The 22,220-nt window shown below is 46.7% G+C and overlaps 2 protein-coding genes across 2 annotated transcripts; one reads left to right on the top strand and one right to left on the bottom strand.

Moving 5' to 3' along the window:
* The first annotated feature begins 1,033 nt into the window (after window positions 1-1,033).
* Window positions 1,034-11,910, top strand: RHOF (ras homolog family member F, filopodia associated). The gene is made up of 5 exons (XM_058037057.1): window positions 1,034-1,198; window positions 1,347-1,434; window positions 7,434-7,543; window positions 8,258-8,392; window positions 10,457-11,910. The coding sequence occupies exons 1-5, from the start codon at window positions 1,034-1,036 to the stop codon at window positions 10,619-10,621; spliced, it is 663 nt and encodes a 220-aa protein (XP_057893040.1). The 3' UTR covers window positions 10,622-11,910.
* Window positions 11,911-12,715: 805 nt separating this feature from the next.
* Window positions 12,716-22,156, bottom strand: TMEM120B (transmembrane protein 120B). Its single transcript, XM_058036862.1, has 12 exons — window positions 22,058-22,156; window positions 19,743-19,861; window positions 18,739-18,855; window positions 17,935-17,994; window positions 17,280-17,375; window positions 16,196-16,285; window positions 15,681-15,746; window positions 14,705-14,766; window positions 14,362-14,454; window positions 13,914-13,978; window positions 13,703-13,771; window positions 12,716-13,491 (listed from the first exon to the last, which is right to left on the bottom strand). The coding sequence occupies exons 1-12, from the start codon at window positions 22,124-22,126 to the stop codon at window positions 13,378-13,380; spliced, it is 1,020 nt and encodes a 339-aa protein (XP_057892845.1). The 5' UTR covers window positions 22,127-22,156; the 3' UTR covers window positions 12,716-13,377.
* Window positions 22,157-22,220: the final 64 nt, after the last annotated feature.

Genomic DNA, 22,220 nt, shown 5'->3' with positions numbered 1-22,220 from the left:
TTGTTGCTATTTCCACAAGTGGTACTTAAAAAAAAAAAAAATTTGAGGAAATTTTTATTTCTTATAAACAAGCTTACTTAGGATAGAGCACAGTGCTAATTCCTCCCAGGAAAGAAATGTGGGGGGTTTTTGTGCTGAATGGCCGTGGATTTGCACCTGAGTGGGTCTGTCCAAAACTCAGTGTCACTCCCCTGACCTGTGCATTGGAACCAAACATAATCCAGCAGTTATGATCCCCTTCCAGAGACAAACATTCCCAGCTGTGCGATCCCCTGTGATCCATGGTACCAAAAACACCACATGGAAGCCTGAGGCCACCACATCCCTGCAATTAAAATGAGAAATTCCAGTTATTTTCATTGCAGCTCACCTTGGATGGTGAGCAGATGACGAGCAGAGCTGTCGGTTCTTTCCCAAGCAATAAATCAGTGGAAAGCAAGCAGTGAGTCACTGGCAGTGCCAGCACCACGGTGCCTTTCGGGGGTGCCTCGGGGGTCTCTGCCCACCCTCACCGTGCCCGGCCCCGCTCACACACCGGGGCTGAACTGCAGCGCTCCCTCAGCGCCGGCCCCTTGGCGGGATCCAACGCCGCACTGGACGGGCTCCCTGTGGGAGCAAATGGAACGGGAATGAATAAATAAATAAATGGGGATGGCGTGTGTGGCTGGAAGGGCAAAGAGACGCGGCCCGATGGTCCCGGGGGATGGAGCCTCGAGGGCTGCCCGGCGGCCTGAGGGGGATGGAGCCTCGAGGGCGGGCGGAGCAGCCCCGGCGGCCCTGAGGGGCCTTCCCGCCGTGACCCCGAGCAGCCGCAGCCTGCGGGCGGCCGCGGGCCGCCGATGAGGCCGCGGCTCCGGGAGAGGCTCCCCCAGTGTCCGGGGGGGCCCGGGCGGGGCCCTGCGGCACCTGAGGCGGCGGCGCGGCCAATCCCCGGCGGGGCGCGGGCGGCTCTGCCCGCCCCGGGCGCGCAGGGCGAGCGGAGCCGCGTCCCGGCCGCGCTGCGCCCTCAGCGGGCCCGCTCCGCTCCCGCTCCATGGACGCGGCCAACGGGGCCGTGCCCGAGGGCGCGGCGGAGCAGCCCCGCGGCCCCGCGGCCGCCCCGTCGGGCAGGAAGGAGGTGAAGGTGGTGATCGTGGGCGACGGAGGCTGCGGGAAGACGTCGCTGCTGATGGTGTACGCCAAGGGCTCCTTCCCCGAGGTGAGGGGCTGCCTCCCCTGCGGGGCTGGGAGTCGCAGCCGGGGCCGGCCCCAGCGCTTGGGCCCCGCCAGCGCCGCTTCTCACAATCGCTGAGTCCACTGAGGTTGGAAAAGGCCTCTGAGATCATCGAGATCCTTCTCCTTTGCAGCAATACGCGCCCTCTGTTTTTGAGAAGTACACGACGAGTGTGACGGTGGGGAAGAAGGAGGTCACCCTGAACCTGTACGACACCGCAGGTAAGGGGCTCCACTTTGCTGCGAGGGCAGCGCCTGTGCGGCCACTGCCAGGGCAGCACTCGGGGACATTGGCCTGGGACTGAGCCCAAACCCGGCCCAGCCTTTCGTAACTTCAGGCAAATAAGCAGAAATTGTGAAGTGTTGCTCTTGTGAGCGCACGCACCCCCAGTTTCTGTTCCAGCAGATTTCTCAGTGTCAGCTTAAATCAGCCCAATATTTGAAGACTGTAAAGTTGGATGGGTTTTCAAATTTCCTCTCTACCAGCATAGTTTAACCATAGCATTGCAGGTAAAACTGCCAGAGAGGAAAGTACAAACAAACCAACCACCACTACCTGCTGCATATCAACGTGCCTTCCAGAAAAAAAGGAATTAATTGTCTAATGTCAGTTCTGGTCATCGACTCATTCATTATCTTAACAACCTAATTAATTCAGAAACATCAAATAGCAACCATATCTGGAAGTATTAAAACCCAATTCCCAGATGCAAAGCATAATACAATGAACCAGGAAAACATTTTAATCTGCTGCCATGTGTGATTGAATAGGGAAGGAGAAAAAGGCTGGTTTGTGTTCAAAATCAAAAGGCCATGGCAGTAAAAGTTATTTGAAAATGCTGATAGTTGTTCAGGTTCGTTTGAAGAATTTGTGAAATGGTTTGTGTTCAACTTCACTCAAAGTTCCCAGACTCTGTTACCCAGCTGCTTTCCTAAATGAACCCTAAAATTGACACGTGCTGGGTTTCAGCTCAGTGTAAATCATCTGTTTCAGTTCAAGCCTGTGGAGTTGTTCCAAATTTACACCAAGACAAATAAGAACCAAATGCAGTCCAGTCATTTTTAATGGTAATAAAACACACTTACCTTCTTGTATACTGCAAGTGATAGCTGAAAACATAATTTAAAAGGCTTTTAATCTAAAAGTGAATTTCACTGCTAACTTTTACTACAGTGTAGTAAGATCCTGAGCACCCAATTTGTCAATGTGTCTTCTTGGGTCAGTGTTACTGTTCCAAGTCCATTTAGTTGGGATAACATACCTTTTACTGGATGGCAAGAGTTTGGGTCTAAGAGGAAAAGAGAAGGATTGGAATCTGGTGTGAGCAACCAAAGAGGAATTTCCTTAATGCAGGGTGTTGGCACCAAGAACCTGCCACTGCGCTCATGATTTTTATATTTGTTTGCTGTCAGTGTGGATTTTTTACCTGCCACATAGTTCTGAGCTCTCATTTAAAATCCCCATGCCACGCATTCCTGCATTTGCCTTTGGAGTCTGTTGCAGGCTGTGAGGAGCAGGGGCTGGCCCCAGAGGTGGCAGCGGGCTGGGCAGGTGCAGCAGTGCAGCACTGAGCTCTCCTGAGCCTGGCAGGGCTGCACAGCTCCTTGTGTCTCAAAACTCAGCTCTGCACCAGCCCTGCAGCCCCCAGCAGCCCAGGCACTGCTCACTGAGCTCATGGCTCACTGCAGCATCACGGCAGCTTGGGTGGGAAGGGACCTTTAAAATGAACAAGGACATCTTTAACTAGATCCGGTTGCTCAGGGCCCTGTCCAAGCTGACCTTGGATGTTTTCATGGATAGAGCAGCCACAGCTTCTCTGGGCAGCCTGTGTAAAGAATTCTCCTTTATATCTATTGCAAATCTGCCATCTGATAGTTTAAAACCATTACCACATGTCCTGTAATTGCCCTGTTTATGCATATAACTCTTAGTGTGTACCCTCCACATTGAATTCACAGCTGTAAAAACTGATTTGGACTAAAGCACTGCTCCCCTGAAGAACAGTGGGGTGTATTTTGTGCCTTGTGGGACACTTTGGGAAGTGGAGCTGCCATGGTTGGTGTGAAAGAGCAATTGCTTTCCTTCTCTCTTCTGGGAACCTCGAAACCCAACATTTTTCACCTCCCAAAACAGCACCATGGCCACAAGGCTACAAGTTTCTTGAGGCTGCTGACACTTGTCTCCTCCCTTCCTGTTAAATTTCTTCTGCTTTCCATAAGACACAGCAAGAAAGAAAGCAGGGAGATTGTCACCTGGATTAAGACATTTCATTGTGAGGGGGGGAAACCTGAATTTTGGTTCTGTTTCAAAGCTGCTTACATAGTTTTATGTTTCATATCGATAAACTCTGTCAAACTCTAATTCAAGCAGCTTTTCAGCCTCTTTCTGTGACTGGAAGTTTTGCTAGAGGAAGGACTCACTTGAGTACACATTTTAATATCATCCTGTTTTTAGTGGTACAAAACTGATGTTCAGTTCCTTAGTTAGACTAGCACCAAGAGTTGAGTATTTTTAGGATCTTGCTTGGAGCAACAGTAAATAGAGCTGGGTGTACTTCAGCATCATGGAAAGGTAAAGGACAGGTTCAGCTCCATGGGCTGTTCAAAGTTGGAAAGATTCTTTGTATTGTCACGTCCTGTGTAGCTCAAACATTTGATCTTGTCCTACTTACTGAGGGAAGAGGACGCAAACAAAAAGCTTAAGAAACAAACATTACAAGAAATATAAGATGTTCTTTTCTTGACAAGAATTTAGGTAACAAATTAACTTAATGGATTAGCCTAAAATGTACCAGAAAAATAATTTTTGGTGAGCATTTTGTACTGTGTTACTGTGTCTTCCTCCTCAAACACTTCTTGCTGTTGCAGGAAGTTGGTGGTGCACATTTGCAATGTGTAAAGGCTTTGTAACGTCACTTGTCTGTCTGCAAGCAGCCTTTGCAGCTGCTTTTTCAATGAAAAGTTTCCACTTCCAGCTGTGCTTGGCAGAGGCAAAGGCACTGGGAGGTAAATGAACTCTGTGGTTTTGCCATGCCAAGGGGGCAGTGTCGGTGCCCGAGGTGCAGTTCAGACAGAGGCTCAATTCCTGGTGCAGCAGTTTCTCAGAGCAGAGAGCAGAGCACTGCTGGGCTGGGAGGAAGCAATGCCTCATCATTGTGGGTGCTTGCTCTGCCTGACAGGAAGCACATGCAAGGCCTCCAGAGAGGTTTTTCAGGTCTCTGATGACAGAAGCACAAGGTCTTCAGAGAAATTTTAAAAGCCAGAATTCTTGAATGCGAGAATAATTTCTCATAATTTTGACAGGAAATCATGCCTGAGTAAGACAAAACCCTAAATTTTTAATTGATGTGTGCCCCTCCTCCTGCCCCAAGTGTCCTCTTCTATCAGTTTTCTTCCTGCCAAGAATGTCTATTTCCTAATTTGTTTTAAACTGAATAGGGAAAAAACATAACTGGCAAGCAGCTCACAGGCTGGCACTTCTTTGGTGGTGCATGGGCAGAGGGGTGAGGAGGAGCAGACAGATGTGAACATGTACATGAGACTGAGACCTGTGGTTTCACTTCTGCTCACCCTCAGCCACCAGCAGAGCTCCCTCCCCAGCACAGGGCCTGACTGCAGCCATGTGGTTACACAGCATCTCCCAGAGGCACGCAGGACTGGGAGCTTGGTGGAGAATTAGCAAATTTTAGGTGAATTCAGTTGGGTGGAGTTTTTTCTTTAAAAAAACCCAAAGTCTCTGTTGGTGCAATGAATCAAGGAAGACAGAGTGGTCACAGATGTGCTCACACACAGGCAGATACTTGGCCAGCTCCTCCACAGCATGTTTTGTGTTAAATGGGGAAAGGAAAGAGCTACCTGTGTTTGGGGAAGCACACAGGGCTTTGCATAGACATTCAGTTACTGCTTAGGTTCACCTCTGTTCCTCCTTTTTAAAACTCTTAGAAAAAATACCCAAATCTCTGCCAAATTAGCTCTGACCACAGACTGAGCAGCTTTACAGAGAAAAAAAGTCTCCCAAGCCCTTTCTTGCATTTCAGCAGCAGCACTTGAGGACAGGGGGTGAAAGGGATTGTTTTCAGAGAGGGGGATGTCTATGTTTAGATACAGCCTGATCTGGGTCCTGTTACATCCTCAGCAGCTGAGGAGCTGCATCTGAGCTTCTAAAGAGCAGCTTCCCCCTCCTTCCCTGGGAGTGCTGCAACCACCCAGCTGTAACACAGGTTAAGCAATTGCCATCTCACCTTCCCCTTCTGCTCTCTGCACCCCACCCTGTTCTGCACTCTGTATCCAACATTCCAGATGCACACAGAGCTGTGTTTTACACAGCATTTTCTCATGCATTTACTGTTTGCTTTAAAACCCATAACTGCAAATGGATTTGAAGATGAAGGAGCAGTTCACCAGGGCATAGCTATAGTTTTTGACCTGCAATACAACATATTGTGTCACATTTAAAGACACTTTTTCTGTTATCCCATCCAGGAGAGTGTGAATTTAGAGGTTTGTTCAGATTCCAAGCAAATAAACATGTTTCTCCCTAAGGGACAACCCTGTCTGCCTCACCAATTGCCAACAACAATTCACAGGACCTTTTAATTTTACAAGCTATGTTGTTAGAAACTCAGAGGCCTGAACTTTAACAAGGAAAACTTTACACAGCACTAGAGGAAGTTAGGAGGAAAAAAAATTTGGCACCTGATGTATTTAATGCATTTAGGGGATTATCTCAGCAAAAAAAATGGCAAATGGGTTACAAACAAGTAGATGGTTTGGGAGAATAAGAAGGGATAAGAGGTAAGCAGTACAATCTTTGCTCTGGATGTTTATACAACATGCATAATTTTGTCAATTGTGTATTATTTCTGGATTAAACCCTGAGATATCAATCCCTCTTTGTTCTGCACCTCCCCACAGAGCCCATGGCTGTTGTGGAAGCTCAGATACAAAATGGTCCAGGTCCAAGATTCCCATTGGACAGACATCTCAGGCAAACTGAGTAATGGCTTATCCAGCAGGGATTGCCTTGGAATAAAATGTATCTCAGCCAATCATTTAAATTAAGGAAGGGAGAAAAATATTGTAGTGTTATTTGCCTTCTAGTATCTGCAGTTCTTCAGACTGGAGACAAAAATGTTGGCAAGTGATGAGTACGTGACTTTGGACTGAGAGCAGGAATCATTGCTATAAAGCTGGGGCACTCTGACATTTTCTGCATTCCTTCATTTGAAATATCAACATGAAGATTTGAGATGTGGAACTTCCCTGCAGAACAGTTTCTGCTCTGATTGTGGATTGTGGTGATGATGGGAAGGACCAGCATTCCCAGTTCTCCTTGTGGAAATTAGTACATCACAGACACGTGCCTGATTCCAGCATTCAGATGACAAATACACCTTCTGAAGACTGTTTAAATCATGCTTTCTTCCTTATTAAATGAAAAAGATTGGGTTTTTTGCCTGAGCTGCCAGCTGTATCTGGGAATTACTGCTTTCTCAAACTTGATCTCTCAGAGCAAGACACCTTCAGTCCCTGGCACGGTGATTACTGTAAGGGGAAGAGTACAGGTCTGAAGCAAATCAGCTTCCTCTTGTCACATCACGTGCTAGAATATCCCTAATCAGAAGTATGACAAATCCCCTGCTTTTCCAGAATTCAGCAGAATTCCCTCAGATCTGCTGGGGAGTCCTGCTTCAAAGGCCAGTTAAGCCTGGCTCATGCTGCAGCATGCCTTGTACAAGCCTGTGTGTAATCACTGCTTCCTCTCAGCTCACCAGGCTGGGAAAAGCAAGTTTACCACTAAGGTTTCTACTTCACCATTCCTGTCTAGGAAATACAGCGTTTCTTCTCCTCACAGCATCACATGTGCAAATGATTATGGGGACTGCCACTGTCAAACTGAAAATATTTAATAATAATTGTCATATTCCTCTTGATGGCTTTATTTTTGAGCACCAACTTGGCAGTCAGTGTTTAGAACTGATTCTAAGCCCTCAGCAAGTGGACAAAGCAGGGTTTTTATTAAAACCTGCCAAGGATGTGTTCTGTATTCTGAACCATCCCTTTTGTCAGTGTGGAATCCCCTGTACTCAAGGGAAGGAATTTTACAAGTATGAAATTATAGTACCATTGTTATTGATCTCCAGAATGTGTCTGTACACATCCCCATTGTTTGCTTGCTCAGGACAGAGATTTCTTCACCCAAACCATGCTGTGTGTTTCAGGGCAGGAGGACTACGACCGGCTGCGGCCCCTTTCCTACCAGAACACCAACGTGGTGTTAATTTGTTACGATGTCATGAACCCCACCAGCTATGATAATGTAGCAGCCAAGGTAAGAGGCTTCCAAATGAATTACACATGCCTGATATATGACAAGATGTCAGATTAGAAATGCTGGGGCTTTTAGTGTCCTGTACCCTGGGTGTGTGGATGCCCAGAACACTCATCCTGCACTGAGCTGCAGGGCACAGACCTTAGACCTGGGCTCACCTCTCCATGGCTCCTGAGTGCTCAGAACTGGGGTTGACTCTCACTAAAAAGATCAAACACCAGCAATTAAATCACTTCTTTATCTGCAGCAATGTCACGCAACCAACATTGCACATATTAGAGGCAAGACTACTTCCATTACGTGTGTATTTATTTGCAGGGGAGAGATGAGAGCAACTACTTCTCTGTGCTGGGATTTTGTAACATTCCAAAGCATTCTTGGACATAGCACCAGGAAAACAAAGCAAGGCTCAGTCCAAATTCTGTTTTGAAATGTGACTTTAGAGGAGCTCCTCAGAATTTAGACAGATGGTAAATAAACATTTTGGCATAGACACAGATGCCACTATGTTTTTATAAAGCAGCTGACTTTGGGTAGGACTTTTAAACATTTCTGGGATGTAAATAAATGCATGTTGAGCCCCCCCACTAGACTAACTCCAAAACTCTAAAATTGCAACTTGTATTAAATGCTGCTTGGCTGTATTGTTTTGATTCCAGGAAACAAACAACAGAATAAAAACTAGATGTAAAAGTTTTGTTTTGCTGCCCGCAGTGGTACCCTGAGGTGAATCACTTCTGCCGGGGCGTCCCGCTGGTGCTGATCGGCTGCAAGACCGACCTGCGCAAGGACAAGGAGCAGCTGCGCCGCCTCAGGGCTGCCAGGCAGGAGCCCATCACCTACAACCAGGTAAACCTCACTGCTTCTACACTGCTGGCAGCAGATAAAGCACCTCATGGCATTGCTCCTCACAGCTGTGATCACAGACACTGCAAAATCAGGTGATCCAGATCAAGAAATGGTTGGCAGCACTAACAGAGCTTTCTGGAAGTTGTTTTTGGAAGTGGTCTAATCACCACCCATTTTTAGTGCCAAAGTAAAGAGAAATATGAGCAGTTTTAAAGGACACAACTATCTGCCTTCTATGCTAATGACATTCTTCTTTCACAGCTGGGTTATTACTGTCACAAGTTTGTAAGCCTTAACAAGTTTGCTGGACTTCCTTCATAATTGTTATTAGCCTACACTGCAGCCATCACTGATGCTTTGATCAGTACTGTGATAAAGACTGGAGATGTTAGGAAACCCATTCCAGTATGACCGTGCTGGAATAAATGTGTTTTGCAAGTCCCACTTAAAAATAAATCCTTTCAAGGCCAATAGCAAGAACATCTGCAAGGTTTCTCTGACACGAGAGAGTGTTCTTTGTAGTCTCTAAAGTAATCTTAGGAAAACTACATATTATCATTATCTCTGAGTATTATGAAGCAGTTAGATTTATGAGTAGTGTTATGTCACTGGATAGCTGTCCTAGGTACAGGAGAAACAGTTGATGGAACAGCTTGTCCCATGTCACACAAGACCTTTCTGCTCTGGTCCTCCAATTTTTCTTTTTCTTTTTTCTAAACTACAAAGCCATCCTTCTCCTCTCACCTCAGAGCAAGAACAGCAGCTTTCAGACTGAGCCACACGTCCAGGGAACAGGGTCAAGTGCACGGTGACCTTGAGTGAATCACCACTTCTTCTAAACAGCAGGAAAATAAACTGCAACTGCATCACCACAAAACCATGCTGGGCCTTTTAGTTTGTCTCCCTTGCATGCAAGATGAGGTCCCAGCCTGTCACTGTGAACAGTTGCAGATTGTCCCTTGTTTTCATGAATAAATCCCTTCATCATCCTCACATGAGAGGTTCCAGGCAAGCAACAGACACTTCTGGCCAGTCCGCTGAGGCCTCATGCAGTTAAACTCAAGGACTCACATGTTACACAAACTTTGTCTCCTGTGTGAGCCCTCTCAGTTGGTTTTTCCTCCCTGAAATATGCTCTACCTCAGTTTTTTACAGTTGATGGCAACTTGGGCACCTTGGTGATGCTTCCCATGCCAGGCACAGGGGATCTGAACAGTATCTGCAGCTTCCAAACAACTGGAAGGAGACAAACTGCTAAAATATGAAGAAATACACTCCCCTCCAACAAAAGCCCAAGTGACCCCACTCCCAGAGATTACAATGAATAATTGCAGAGTCTGTGAGCCATGGGTTGCAGACATGGAATTCACAGTAAAAGGCCCACAAGTCAAACCTGGGGGCTGGCTCTGCAGGGACAATAAAAGGATCACAAGTAAGAAATCACTGCTTTGTCTGTAGTGATTCCACACAACCAGCATTGCATGGAAATATTTCAGATTCAAGCATGTTCCCATTGCATGGCTGAGAAATGCAGGCACCCCTTTGTTTTTATGAGGATTTTGGCTGAGCCTTTGTGATGCTTCAGAGCAGAAGTCAAGGTTCCTGCATGTGCACCAGCAAAACAAGGCAAGGCATCAGTGCAGATTCTGTCCTTGCATGTGACATTCATTACTAAAGGTGACAGCACAGAATAGTTAAGGTCAGGCCTGAAAAAAGTACCACCATGAAGACATCTTATCCTCACTTAAACACCTACCTCAGCATTTAGTGTAAAGAAATTCAATACTGAGAATATTTTTGTGCTATCAGGACTCTGCATCTCAAGAGTCTCTAATGCTCTGAACTCTTAGGCCAGGCTTTGGTTCAGCAGAGTGGAAAAACACCAAGTTTATTTACAGTGCTTCAGTTTATTACCAATGCCACTCACACTCTAGCACTGCACTCAGAGGCAGCTGCTTTCTTCAAGATTGCAAAGATGTACAAATTAATTCCCTTTCTTCCCAAGTCACCTTCCTCCATTCATCACCAAAATTACATCTTTTCTTACCTTTCTGTTCTTTCCAGGGTGAGGCAGCTTGCAAGGAGATTAATGCACAAATTTACCTGGAATGCTCAGCAAAATGTCGTGAGAACATAGAAAATGTTTTTAAAGAAGCCACAACCATTGCACTGAGTGCCATGAAGAAAGCCAAGGGCCACAGGAAACGGAAAGTGTGCTCAGTGTTATGATCTGGACTGCACGAGAGCCAAGTGATTCAGATTTCATACAAGTTTCACTTTAAAAACTTTTTTGAAAACATGTTTGTATTCCTAGGATAATTTTTATTTTGAAATTTTAATTATTTTTAGTATTTTTGCACTTTTGTTATACTGTTCTCACAGAATTTTCAAAGCTGTTTATCACAGTTAACTCATGCTGTGTGCCTTCACCCATCTGGCTTTTGCTTCTAAGTGTGAACAACTCACTATTTAAACTGCAATGAACAGCAACTGCTACTATAGAACTTAGTGTTGGAGTTTTTCTTCCTCTGCAAAATAATTGTGGCATCTTAGAACTACCATTTACTGCCTTTTTCCAGTAGTAAACTCACATCTTTCAGCAGCAATGTTAAAGCAGCTTATCAGGCAGAAGAAGAGACAGAAGAAGTTTTATATTAAAATTTTCAAGTTAATTTCTTGGTGGCAATGGCAGGAGTTGGCCTCAAGCTGCCCCCTGAGTGCACATGGAACATCCACCACCCCCTGGAGCAGCTCTACAGACCTGCACCTCAGAGTTCTTCAAGGCCTGCTGCTGGAATGGAAAGTGGAAATACATTTAGCAGTGGAAATACATCAGTTGCTCCAATTAAATAATGGAGTGTCATGGGAAACAGTTAATTTACAGCACTCAAATTTAGAAGTACTCCAAGCAGCTACTACATGCAATGTTAAGTCAATCTTGTGATAAACATTTACAGCCTATTTAATACAAAACAGATGCAAATCCTGGTGCACACTGGAGGAAAAATTCATTCACTTGTGAAATCATCTCTGCTGGTACAAATTAAAATTTTCCCTTTTGTGATGAAGGTGTCAGTTGTCTAAGGATCAGGGAGGCTCCCACTGCACACCCTGGTCCATGTGCCTCCTATCTCCTGGTTCTCACTGAGATCTCAGACTGCAGGAACAATCCTTAGTTTGCACTCATCAAAAACCAAACCTGAGGGGGGAAATGAGGTTCCTGCAGTACAGCTGTTGCTGAAAGCTTTCTGTGTAAGGCAAACTGTACATGACCAGCTGGTGCAAACCTGTTTTGGAGCAAGCCACCATTATTATTTTACATGCAGGTAAACAGGTCTTGACCCTTGAAAAATATTTTTCTTTTTTTTTTTCCTAACTTGTTTTGATTTAATTAAGGTTTTTGAATACTTATGAGCCTAAAATGGGAAATTAAATTAATTGGAAATTTGTACACATCCTTGACTATAGAAAAACCTTGAAGAATTGTGCAGCCTTTTCTCCACTTGTCACTAAAAGAACCATCCCTCACCTCACTCAGTACAAAACTGAAACACCAATGTTCAGGAAGTGACCCATTCACCATCAGCTCCCCAGTGGAAATCTCTCTGCCTTTTTTAATCTTGAGTTTCTCAGATTGCAGAACTCATGTTACTCATCCCTGCAGAATGAGGTTCCTGTTTGCTCTCAACAGACAATAATTTGAATCTCATAAACTGAGAGTTCGAGTAAAACAAAAAACCTTACAGGGTGTGTAAAAGGCAGCAAAACACAGCCCAACTGGTGTGAAAACTGTTGAAATTATGCAAATTGCAGTTTATTGTTCATGCCCACAGGACACTGACACAGCAAAGGGAATTTTGCTAGCTTGAGCAACAGAAGTGATGACTCCATCTCAAGGCTGTGGTGCATTGTCTGTCCCCTGGTGAGCACCCTCTGGGGAGGAGGGCACTGTTTGCCACTCACACTGCCACAGGATGTGCCCAGGCTGGGCTTTGTGCTGCCTTTCACTGCTGGGAAAGACACAGCCCAGGGCAGCTCAGTGCTGCAGCTGCCTGAGGAGGTACAGAAGTTACAGCACCCAAAGAAGGGTGTTCCAATGGGTGAGTGCAAATTCAAGCAGCACAAGGACTTTAGCAAGGTAGCAGTCAGTGTTTGTCCCCTGCCATCCCCTTGACCCAGCATTTCCCTTCTCTTCATTATTGGTACAAGTGCAGCATCTAAAGGAAGTATTTAATGTTTGAGCTGAGCCTGTCCTCCCCTTTTCAGAATCTCAAAAACCAACCCAAGGGCCATGTGCTTGTTACTAAAAAAGGGCAGAGGCAGTTGCATATTGAATGGTTTATTTTAGGTTCTTTCAGGCCTGGACAAATGACCTGGTCTCCCTGGAAAAGGGCTAGCAGACTTCCCTGCCATTTAAAAACTGCTTTTGTTCACATGATTTTGTTTTCAAATGAGGAATTCCTCTTATTTAAATAGCTTTTTAGAAGTGTATATAGCAGCAGTATGGTACAAAGATGAGTACTTTCTTTTCACAGTACACACAGGTTAGTATTGCCACTGAGAATATGCCTTGAAAAACAGCATTCATTCTGTATTACTGATCCACCCAGAGTGTTCATAAACCTCAATAAATTCAATACCCAGAATTTAAATAATAAAACTGCAAAGTGTCAGGTATCATTCCAGAATTGGAATTACAGTAGATCCCACATTTCCCCCAACGCTGGTGCTTGGCCAGGCAGGTGCATGCTGCTCTATATACAGAACAAAAACCCCAGAAGCAAATACATTTTATATTAAATATACATAAATAGCAGGAGTGTGACTGGAGAGCCATGCTTGCATTAATACTGAGTCTGTGCTGGCAGAGTCCTTTACCAGACACGGGGACAGGAGAGTCCTGAGCCCATCCATGGCCTGCCTGGGGCTGGGCAGGGTCTGTCCCACACCCAGCCCTGCTGGATGCACACTTGGAACAGGGGCAGTCACAGCTTCTTCACCTTGTCTTTGTTCTTCTGCAGCTTAGTGTGCACCACCTTGAGAGTAGTGAGGAAGTTCCCAAGGAACAGCAGCAGGAATGTGAAAGCCAACACAAAAACCTGAAAGGGAAGAGGAAGCAGCATTTATTACCTTGTGATATTACAACATGGATTATATTCAGCACTGCTGGGCTCTACCAGACACAAAACAGGCTCTGTGCTGCATTATCCTGAGATATTTAAATGCAGTCAGATGCCCAAATATCTTCCAGGATGTGGTCAAGCACCCCCTCTGCCCTGCTCTGTGCTTCTGAGCAGAGCCAACACACACCTGCCATTCTTTGCATTCCTTGTGCCTTGACAATCTGAAAAGAGTGATTGCATTGTATAGCTGCCAGAACTGCAGAGGGGAAAAGAAAAAAGGCAATTTAATTATGAGCAAAAAGAATTAAGCCTTGGAAACGTTTGTGATCCAAAGCACCTTTGGGTGGTGCAGCAGCAGAAACTGCACCACAGAGGGAGGAGGGGATCACCCAACTTACGTGCCCAAAGAACAAGAAGGGAAGGAGAAATGTCAACCCCCGCCACATCCAGGACTGGAATCCTTCTGGAAAAGGTTGACAGAAGAGGCAGAGTGTGAGCACAGAAGAGCCAGGACTGAACCTGCAGCTCCTCCCACCCAGATCACCACCATAAGGGCTATTCCTATCAAGTAAAAAGATTTGTTTGAAACTGGGGTAGTTAGAGGAGGATAAAGTTAGGGATGACCAAAACCTCCATCTTAGTCTCCTCAAATACTGACAAAGATCAGATTCCTCTGCTCCTGACCTACAGGACCTGAGGAGGGGGATAAAAGTCTCACTGCCCATCCTGCCTTGGGACACAGGCAGGCAGGCAGGGGACAGCTCTGCCATGGGGGGCACACAGCCCTCTCCATTCCTGTCACTGCACCCAAAACCTGTGCAAAGAAAGCCCAGCAGGACACCTCACCCACTGTAAGGTCCAAGTGGTTTCTCTCCCCCAAAGCCCGGAGCCTGTAGAGGCAGCCCCTTTGGTAATAATACTGTAAGAACTGAACACAGCCTGGAGAAGGAGAGAGAAAACATCACTCCATTGGTTATTCAGAAATATGGTAAGTATCAAACTACTTCAATATTGTTTAATCCAACAGCATTTAATTATTGCTTATATTTCTAGATTGCATATTTGTACACTATCTTTATATTCCCACAGTTTAATATTCCAGTATTTACTAAATGAAAGTGTTTTCTTTTAAGCACATATGACACAAAATGACTTTACCCCCTGAATTAGCAAGGTAAGATATACTCACTCTGAAATATTGAAAATGCTAAAAATTGACTGCGAAACATCTGATACATGAGTCCATCGGGCCTGGAAGAGAACATGGGGAGCTCCATTAATCTGCTAAAAGCATCCACTGCATCCACCCCTTCCCCTTCTCCACCAGGCCTGATGCCATTAGCAAACGAACCAGCAGCTGGTGCCCAGCCCATTCCACCCACTGGGAGCCCTGAGAGGTGCTACAGCCACAGGAAGTGCTCTCATTGATTAGGTTTCTCCTCTCTAACAAGGATAAATGCTGTCCCCTCTCATCCTTTATCAGTTTTCTCCAGGCAGCAAAATCATTCAGCATCATCTGCATCAAGAATCCCAGCACTGCAACAGGGGTGGTTGTGCTGCTTATCCTGAGGGCAGTTCAGGATAGATGGAGGGCAAGGACTGCCTGCCCCAGCCACTGTCAGGCCCTCACAGATTCAGGGCAGAAGCATCTGTTGTTTTAAAACAATTTTTAATAATTAACTCATCAGTTTATGCCCAAGTTGAGACAGGCTGCATAGGGAGTGCATTTTGTGGGTTGTCTGACCAGCACCCATTGCAAGGGGGTAACTTGAATTTTTGGCTTTAAACTCTCTAATCAAGGCTCAGTAAAGGCACCAAATATCCATTTTGTGGTGTCCTTCCTCTATAGCAATGTGCTGCTTGTTTCCTTAAGTACAGAGACAGGAACTGGGAGATTTGCAGATTTTGCTATCACCAGCCCAACTACAGCCACAGGGTTTGCATTTCTTTCCTTTTTTTTTTTTTTAACCAGCAATGTAAATACAAACTTACAGTGTTGTATTTATCATTGAAAACATCTGTAACATCAAACAAATATTAAGGCTGACACGCTGCCATACATCCCGTGGCCACAGCCTCATGGTCACACTGGATTTAAATGCTCAGATGATGTAAACACCATGAAACAGGCTTGAAGCACCTCAAGCAGGCAGGAGCAGACTCACCACGTTAACATCACTCCAGAGAGGAACGTGGAAACGTAGTGATGAGACACCCACCAGCCTTTGATCCTGAGCAGTAAAAAACATGGCAGTTAGACAAGAAACATGGATTTCAGCATTAAGTCCAGCCTTACAGGCAAAAAATGATCCAAAAATGGCAACAAAGTAGATGCCCCAAATCAAGCACAAGGGATGCTGTGGCATTTCCAACCAAAGATGTGTGACCTCTAACACAAGGCAGCACACACACCCCAGACACATCTACCACCTACAGCTACCAAACCCAGCCAGCACCTTGCACCAATAACTTGGGGACTGTCAGGAACTGCAGCTGCTCTCTCCCCAAACCTCAGGTGCCCTTGGAAGTGACCAGGGAGGAGGAGAGAGCCTAGACTCTGCAGAGAGGCCATCAGCATCTCAGATTTGCTGGGCTTCAGTGCCAGGCTGAATCCCCTTTTGCTGCCTGGTTTTCCCTAAAGACACTTCATGCTTTCATGTTTGTGCAGGTGGCACTGTACCTTGAGCCATTGCTAATGAGAATGCTCTCCCGTATCGTCAGCGTGCAGTAATACCACACCAACAGAAAGTTAAACACTTCATCTGTCACCCTGTTAAACACAAAAAACACACAGTAAAAAACCCTCTTGTTAGTTATAAAGATGCATTTTAAAAACTCCTATTTTTCCTAGATGAAAACCTGCCCAAGTGAGGCTATGGACACAAAGTCCCATCCTGAACATCTGTAACCCACAAGCAGCACAGCACACACAGGCAGCACTGCCAGGCTCCAGCCCCTTCTACCCTGGGATCCAACACTGCAGATCCTGAGCTGATAAGCAGGAATGCAGGGATGAATTAAGTGCTGCTCAAGGAGAGAAAGCACCACAGAAGCAGCAGATGATCCAATTTAGAGAGGCCTGTCTCCAGGCTAATTCAATGAGGAGATTCCATGAGATCTATATCAATCCAATCAACTAAAAGAATGGAAGAGCATTATGCTCTGAAGCAAAAAAATCAAAACACCAAAACTTTATTTTGCCATTTGCAAACTCCTGAAGCCAAGGGGACTTGGGGCAGCATCACTGCTGGTACAATCCTGCATTCATTCAGACACACAGAGTGGAAGTGCGTGGCTCCAACACCTTCCTGGTTTTTAAGCAAAATGATAATGGAAGCTTGTTGGTGCTCAGACACTTTATCACAACCTAGAGGTAATGTTTCAAGTCTGATTATTTCACACAAATTCTTTTTTGTTGCTTTTGTTGTTAGCCAGAGCTGCAGCACAGTGTTGGTCCCTGCCTGGGACAGCCCACAAGTACAACCAGCTGTTTGTTCCCAATGACAGCATGATGCCAGAATAACAACATCAATTTTTAGCATCATCAGGAAACGTGATGTTGGAGTTTCCTTTTAAAAAGGAAAAACAGCTGGCTAAAATACAACTCCTGCCAGAGTTGAAGAAGAGCAGGTGTCCTGCTGCCCAACTGCTCAAAGCCTAAACAGCACCTGAGCTGTCTCACTGTCCTTAACAGTGCATTAGATAATTCAAACCCAGCACAATTTCATGCAAAACACTTGATAAGAAATAAAAATGTATCTTACCTGTAGTGGAGAAAACACCTGCAGGCAACAGCCCCCAGTAACAAGATTATTGTCAGATAAAGTTTGAACTTCTCATACTCGTCCTTGTATGCAAACCTGGAAGGAAACAGGTGCCAGTTGTGGACACAAACAGATGTTTGACTGGAATGTGGCTTCACCTTTTCATGCCACATACAAAGCCAAATACCAAGCCCAGAGACAGAGGTTTTGCTGAAACCCTTAGAAAAGCAGTGGACAGTGGTGAAAGGCAGTGTCAGGGAGGGTCTGTCTCAGCTGCAACACAATGCCCTAAGTCCATCAGAGCTGGTTTCTGGGATGGCATGACAAGATTTTAAAAATACATATATATCTCCATTTTCTGGAGCACTGTATGCCTAGATGTCACAGCACCATTTTTCAGCACAAAAAAACCTCCAAACACTTTTACAATTAAGGCTACAGGCTGAGCTGGGCTTAAAAGCAAGCGATAAATTGAATTAATTGGAGGTACAGAAGATGTCAGCTTATCCCCATGTCATAGTCCAGTCACCCATCCTCAGCATTTCACTCATCAGGTCTAAGAGAAACCCATACCCATTCCCTCTCTGGGCTCCAGCCACACCCACAGCTGGCCCCAGAGAATCCAAAACTCACACACGAAGGGAGGCTCACTCACTTTGCCTGGTTGCTCAGGAGAGTAACATTCACATTTCCCAGCACCAGATTTAAGTACAGGCTGGAAGACAAAAGCCAAGAGCAGACCCAAGTAAGTTGTTTTATTTGAACACCACAGGATGATCTGAGCGAGGTGATGAGACAGTGGCTCTGCCAAAGCCACAGTTGGTGGACATTTTAATTAATACAAACTGGAGGGAAATACCACAGAAAAAGCTTTACACATGGAAATATTGGTCAGCATTTCCCAGAAGTTACTGAAAAGCCTCATTTTCCTGGTCCCTTTTTTGCACTACAGTCTAAGGGCGATATATGCAGTGTGCACTGGCCAAACCCAAACACAGGGAGGATTTGGAAGAAAAGTTTGTTAGAAACTTCTGAGGGGTTGCAGCATCACACAGTCCTTGACAACTGACATAATTCTGTCCTAGCAACCCCGCTTGAAGGAAAAGTTAAATTGGTTTACAAAATATTATTAAAAAAGAGAAAAGTCTTGCTCTGATTCAGCCCTCAAAAAAATTAGCCCAGGAAAACATCAGTGTGGAACAGTGAGCTGCACAATCCCTTGCCAGTGCAGGTTACTGTCATTTTAACAGAAAACCTGCACTGCCCACACACATTTACATCCACTCACAGCTAATGAATTCTGTGTACAACTGACACAGCAGCTCAGCAAGAGATTTATGACTAATCCAATTTTACATGTCTTTCTTCAACCTTTTCCTTCGGGAACAAAGAGCTTTTCTGTGAACATTTAAAATCCAAAATTCCTGGAGCACACAAGCCTCCCTGGTGGAGCACATACCCATTCCTCTTGGGCAGGTAGGCTTCCATGTCAAAGAAGGCATTCTGCCTCTCCTTGATCTGGCTGCTGATCTCCTGAATGAGAGCAAACTCCTCAGGACTCGCTCTGGGCTTGCACCTGCAAGAACACAGAAACAAGATATTCCTGTTCATGTTTTCACCTCCTTTTTATTTGAAGGAAAATAATGTCATAAAATCCAGGCTGTTAAAAAGCTGGCTCTGGGAACTGATGCTTTGCTCCTGTATTTCTGAGGAACCATTTGGCTTATCACGACTTTATTTCACTGCCAGGTTTATGTTGCTGTAGGTTACTTCAACCAGTTGGTTTATAAATCAGCTTCTCTTTGCATCAGCTCAGTGACAGGATTGCATGGGAATATTGTGTTTTTCTGAAGGAATTCTCTCCACCCTGGGAACTCTGTGTGTGGTTTCAGGCACTGCCCTTGCAGAGGCTGCAGCTCTTCAGGTATGAAGTGTTTCAGGATCTAACAGGACACAGAGCTGATGATTTACTGACAAACTGTGGTTTTAGTAATTAATGTTAACCAGGGAGCAGTGAGCAGCAGAGCCAGCAGCCTGTGGTGTCAGAGGTGCTGCACACAAGGAATTCAGCCCATGGCTCCTCCTGGGATCAGTCAGGCAGCCAGAGACAGTTCCCTCCTGTAAATCTACCCAGGAGCAAGTCACACCTTCAGGTTCAAGGGCTGATGTTGCTCTTCCAGTGCAGTTACAGAGCAAAGCATTGCTCACCTGGCACAGCCAAAAGCTGCACAGCCCTGCAATGCACAGCAAGCACTGCAAGGAAGAAACCCACAGCAGCTCCCTTAAATGTCTTTATTTACAGGGCTCCCTCTCTCATGCAGTAATGAACAATTACTTGGCTGTAAGATGGAACAACTTTAGCACTGCAATATAGATTGTCTAGTAAAAGACAATCCAAGCATTTCAGCCCTTGGGAAAGAGAACTATCCCACCCCATCCCACCCCACCCCACCCTCCTGTTACCGCTGCAGGCTGTGCTTCAGGTCCCTCAGTGTCTTCTTCTGCCGCTGTATGGAGCTGCTGCAGGCTGTCTGCAAGCTGGTGACTTCTTCCAGTTTCTGCCTGTAAACTTTGTGTGTTTCCTGCAGGAGGAGAGGAGGTGGTTGGTAGGAAGAGCCCTCCTAAGTAATTCATGGCATTTGTCCCTCACCTCCAAGGGAAACCAGGGTTTTTTTACGGGATACAACAGGCACCCCTTTAACAAGCAACAAGGAGAAGATGCCAAACCAGTACAGCTACAAGGGCTTAAATGGACACTGATGGCATTCCTGCAAGAGGAAAAGCATCCTCTACATTCATCTCATTGCCTCTTTAAAGAGCTTTCCCACTCAGGAGCTTCTCACTGCCATCCCACCCTGCAATGAAGCCCCTAATCCTTGAATCCCCTAATCCTCCATTTGATCCTGATCCATGCCCATCAAATGGTGGCTAAATCACAGAGCAGGCACTCCAATTTCACAGCCAGATTAAATCTTGGAGAAAATAAAGGAGGACCTAACAGAGTGGGGGAGGGAAGGGAAAGACAGCACCAGGCATAAATCCCTGGCTGAGGGTTTAGGCACCTCCTGGCCATCACTGCCATCCCAACCCCACGGATATTCAAGCAACCTACTGCCCCATATTCTGGTTTAAAGAGCTGAACTGATGTCCCTGCCTGTGGCCTCAGATGCTCCCTGGGAGGAACTGCTTTATCACAGCTCATTGGTCCCCTGAAGCCCCCAATTAGTGCTCAGCCATAACGAGGACATGCTCACCAACTGCAAACCCATTGAGAGGAAACCCTGCTCTCACCCCTCCCTGCCCTTAGCTCTGCCTTTCCACCCTTTGCAAGGATTTCACCCCTTTCCCCATGAGGGAGGTCTCAGGAAGGGCTCTCCAAGCACCAAGCAATGACCTCTGAGCCAATCTGAAGACCTATAATAAATTGGAAAACAGAGTTTGTAGAGTTGGTGCCAAGAGAGTGTGGGTTACACGGCTGCTTCACCTACCAGCACACCAAGAACCACAGGAAATTCCCACTGCTCTTCCCAGAGCATAAACATGGTGGAGAAACCACACAAACCAAACCTTTGCTCTCCTCCTTGCTAGGACCCACCTGGTAGCTGTTCTTTATTTACAAGAACAATCCAAAACAAGCTCCTGTGTTTGGTGTAAAGACCTTCATAACCAAACTAACCCCATACAGGCACTGCAGCTCTCACTGAGGCTCATTTGGTTTAGCTGAGCACACCTCTACAGCATTAATCCTCACACCTCGACCACCAGCAGCTGCCACCCCACCAAAAAGTGTTTCTACTTTCCTTTTCCAGGTGGGGAAACTGAGTCAGGGACAATCAATCACTGACATTTACTGTGGTTTAGGTCAGACTAAGACAGGGAGTTTGTCGAGAAGGTGCACACAGCAAACAAGTGACCAACAAAACCACTCCAGATGGGCTCCCCCAGCACCCAACCCTCGTTTCTGCTAACAGGAGTACAACCTGAACTGAGTTTTAATTAGGAAACAAGCTAAATGTGGAGATCACACTGTTTTTTTGCATGCACGTTCTGTTTAACAGTCTAAAAGAGGCTAAAACAGCCTCCAGAGTGAGAACAGCCTGTCGTACTTTAAAACTGGCTTTAAGATTTTAAGCACGTGTATAGGTGCAGCACTGATGACAAGCAGGGAAGGAAGGGAAGGTTTCTGGAGGTAAAAGCATCTTGTAGAACAGCTCTTGGCCCCCACTCCGAAACCTTTTCGTCCCTCAATGCACTTTTGCAAGATGGAAAAACAGCACTTGGACCCGGCGTATCCCACCACGGGAGATCAGACCCGGCCAGGAGCTGCTGGCGGGACAGGCGCTGCCCGCACTGCTCTTTGCAGCACAACCGCACCGCGTCCCCTTCTCCCATCCTTCCTCCAGCACCGGGAACCGCGGCACCGCATCGCGGGGCATCCCCAGAGGGACCCGGGGCACGGCCGGGGCTCGGGGCAGCGGGGCCCGGGCTGTGTGCGGGGCCGTGCAGGGAGGGATGCTCGGGATCCCCGCTCCGGGCGGGCACCCCGCGGCCGCGGCGAGGGCTGGGGGAGCCCTCCCGCACCTCCGGCTGCTCCGGCCGAGCCGCCCCGGAGATGCGGCCGGTGCGGGGACCCCCGGTCCCGCTCCTGCCGGGCGGGGCGAGCCGGGGCCGGCCCCGCATCGCGATGCGAAGCAGAACCGGCAAGGGCAGCGCGGGGGAAGCCGCGTCCGCGCAGGCGGGGGAGGCACCGCGATGCCCCGCGCGGCCCCGCCGCTCACCTGGAGCTGCCGGAACTCCTCCTCCAGCTCCCGCCACTCGCCGAGGCTCCGCTCCAGCTGCTCCCGCATGGCCGCGGGGCCGCGCCCGCTCCCCGGGCCCCGGCGCGCGCCCGCCGCCCGCACCCCCGGGCCCGCGCGCCGCGTGCGCCGCTGACGTCATCGC

This window comes from Melospiza georgiana, chromosome 18, assembly GCF_028018845.1.
Source record: "Melospiza georgiana isolate bMelGeo1 chromosome 18, bMelGeo1.pri, whole genome shotgun sequence".
In the NCBI taxonomy this organism is placed as follows: Eukaryota; Metazoa; Chordata; class Aves; order Passeriformes; family Passerellidae; genus Melospiza; species Melospiza georgiana.
Note: the sequence above shows the minus strand (reverse complement) of the source record. Positions and strands in the feature narration are given on the sequence as shown.

Excerpts from the sequence above, each read along its gene's own strand:
- RHOF (XM_058037057.1), top strand. The coding sequence starts at position 1,034 with ATGGACGCGGCCAACGGGGCCGTGCCCGAGGGCGCGGCGGAGCAGCCC. Across the intron at positions 1,199-1,346 it reads CCAAGGGCTCCTTCCCCGAG|CAATACGCGCCCTCTGTTTT; the intron begins GTGAGGGGCTGC and ends TCTCCTTTGCAG. Across the intron at positions 1,435-7,433 it reads GAACCTGTACGACACCGCAG|GGCAGGAGGACTACGACCGG; the intron begins GTAAGGGGCTCC and ends TGTGTGTTTCAG.
- TMEM120B (XM_058036862.1), bottom strand. The coding sequence starts at position 22,126 with ATGCGGGAGCAGCTGGAGCGGAGCCTCGGCGAGTGGCGGGAGCTGGAG. Across the intron at positions 13,772-13,913 it reads CCTTCTTGTTCTTTGGGCAC|TTCTGGCAGCTATACAATGC; the intron begins GTAAGTTGGGTG and ends TCCCCTCTGCAG. Across the intron at positions 13,492-13,702 it reads AGGAATGCAAAGAATGGCAG|GTTTTTGTGTTGGCTTTCAC; the intron begins GTGTGTGTTGGC and ends CTTCCCTTTCAG.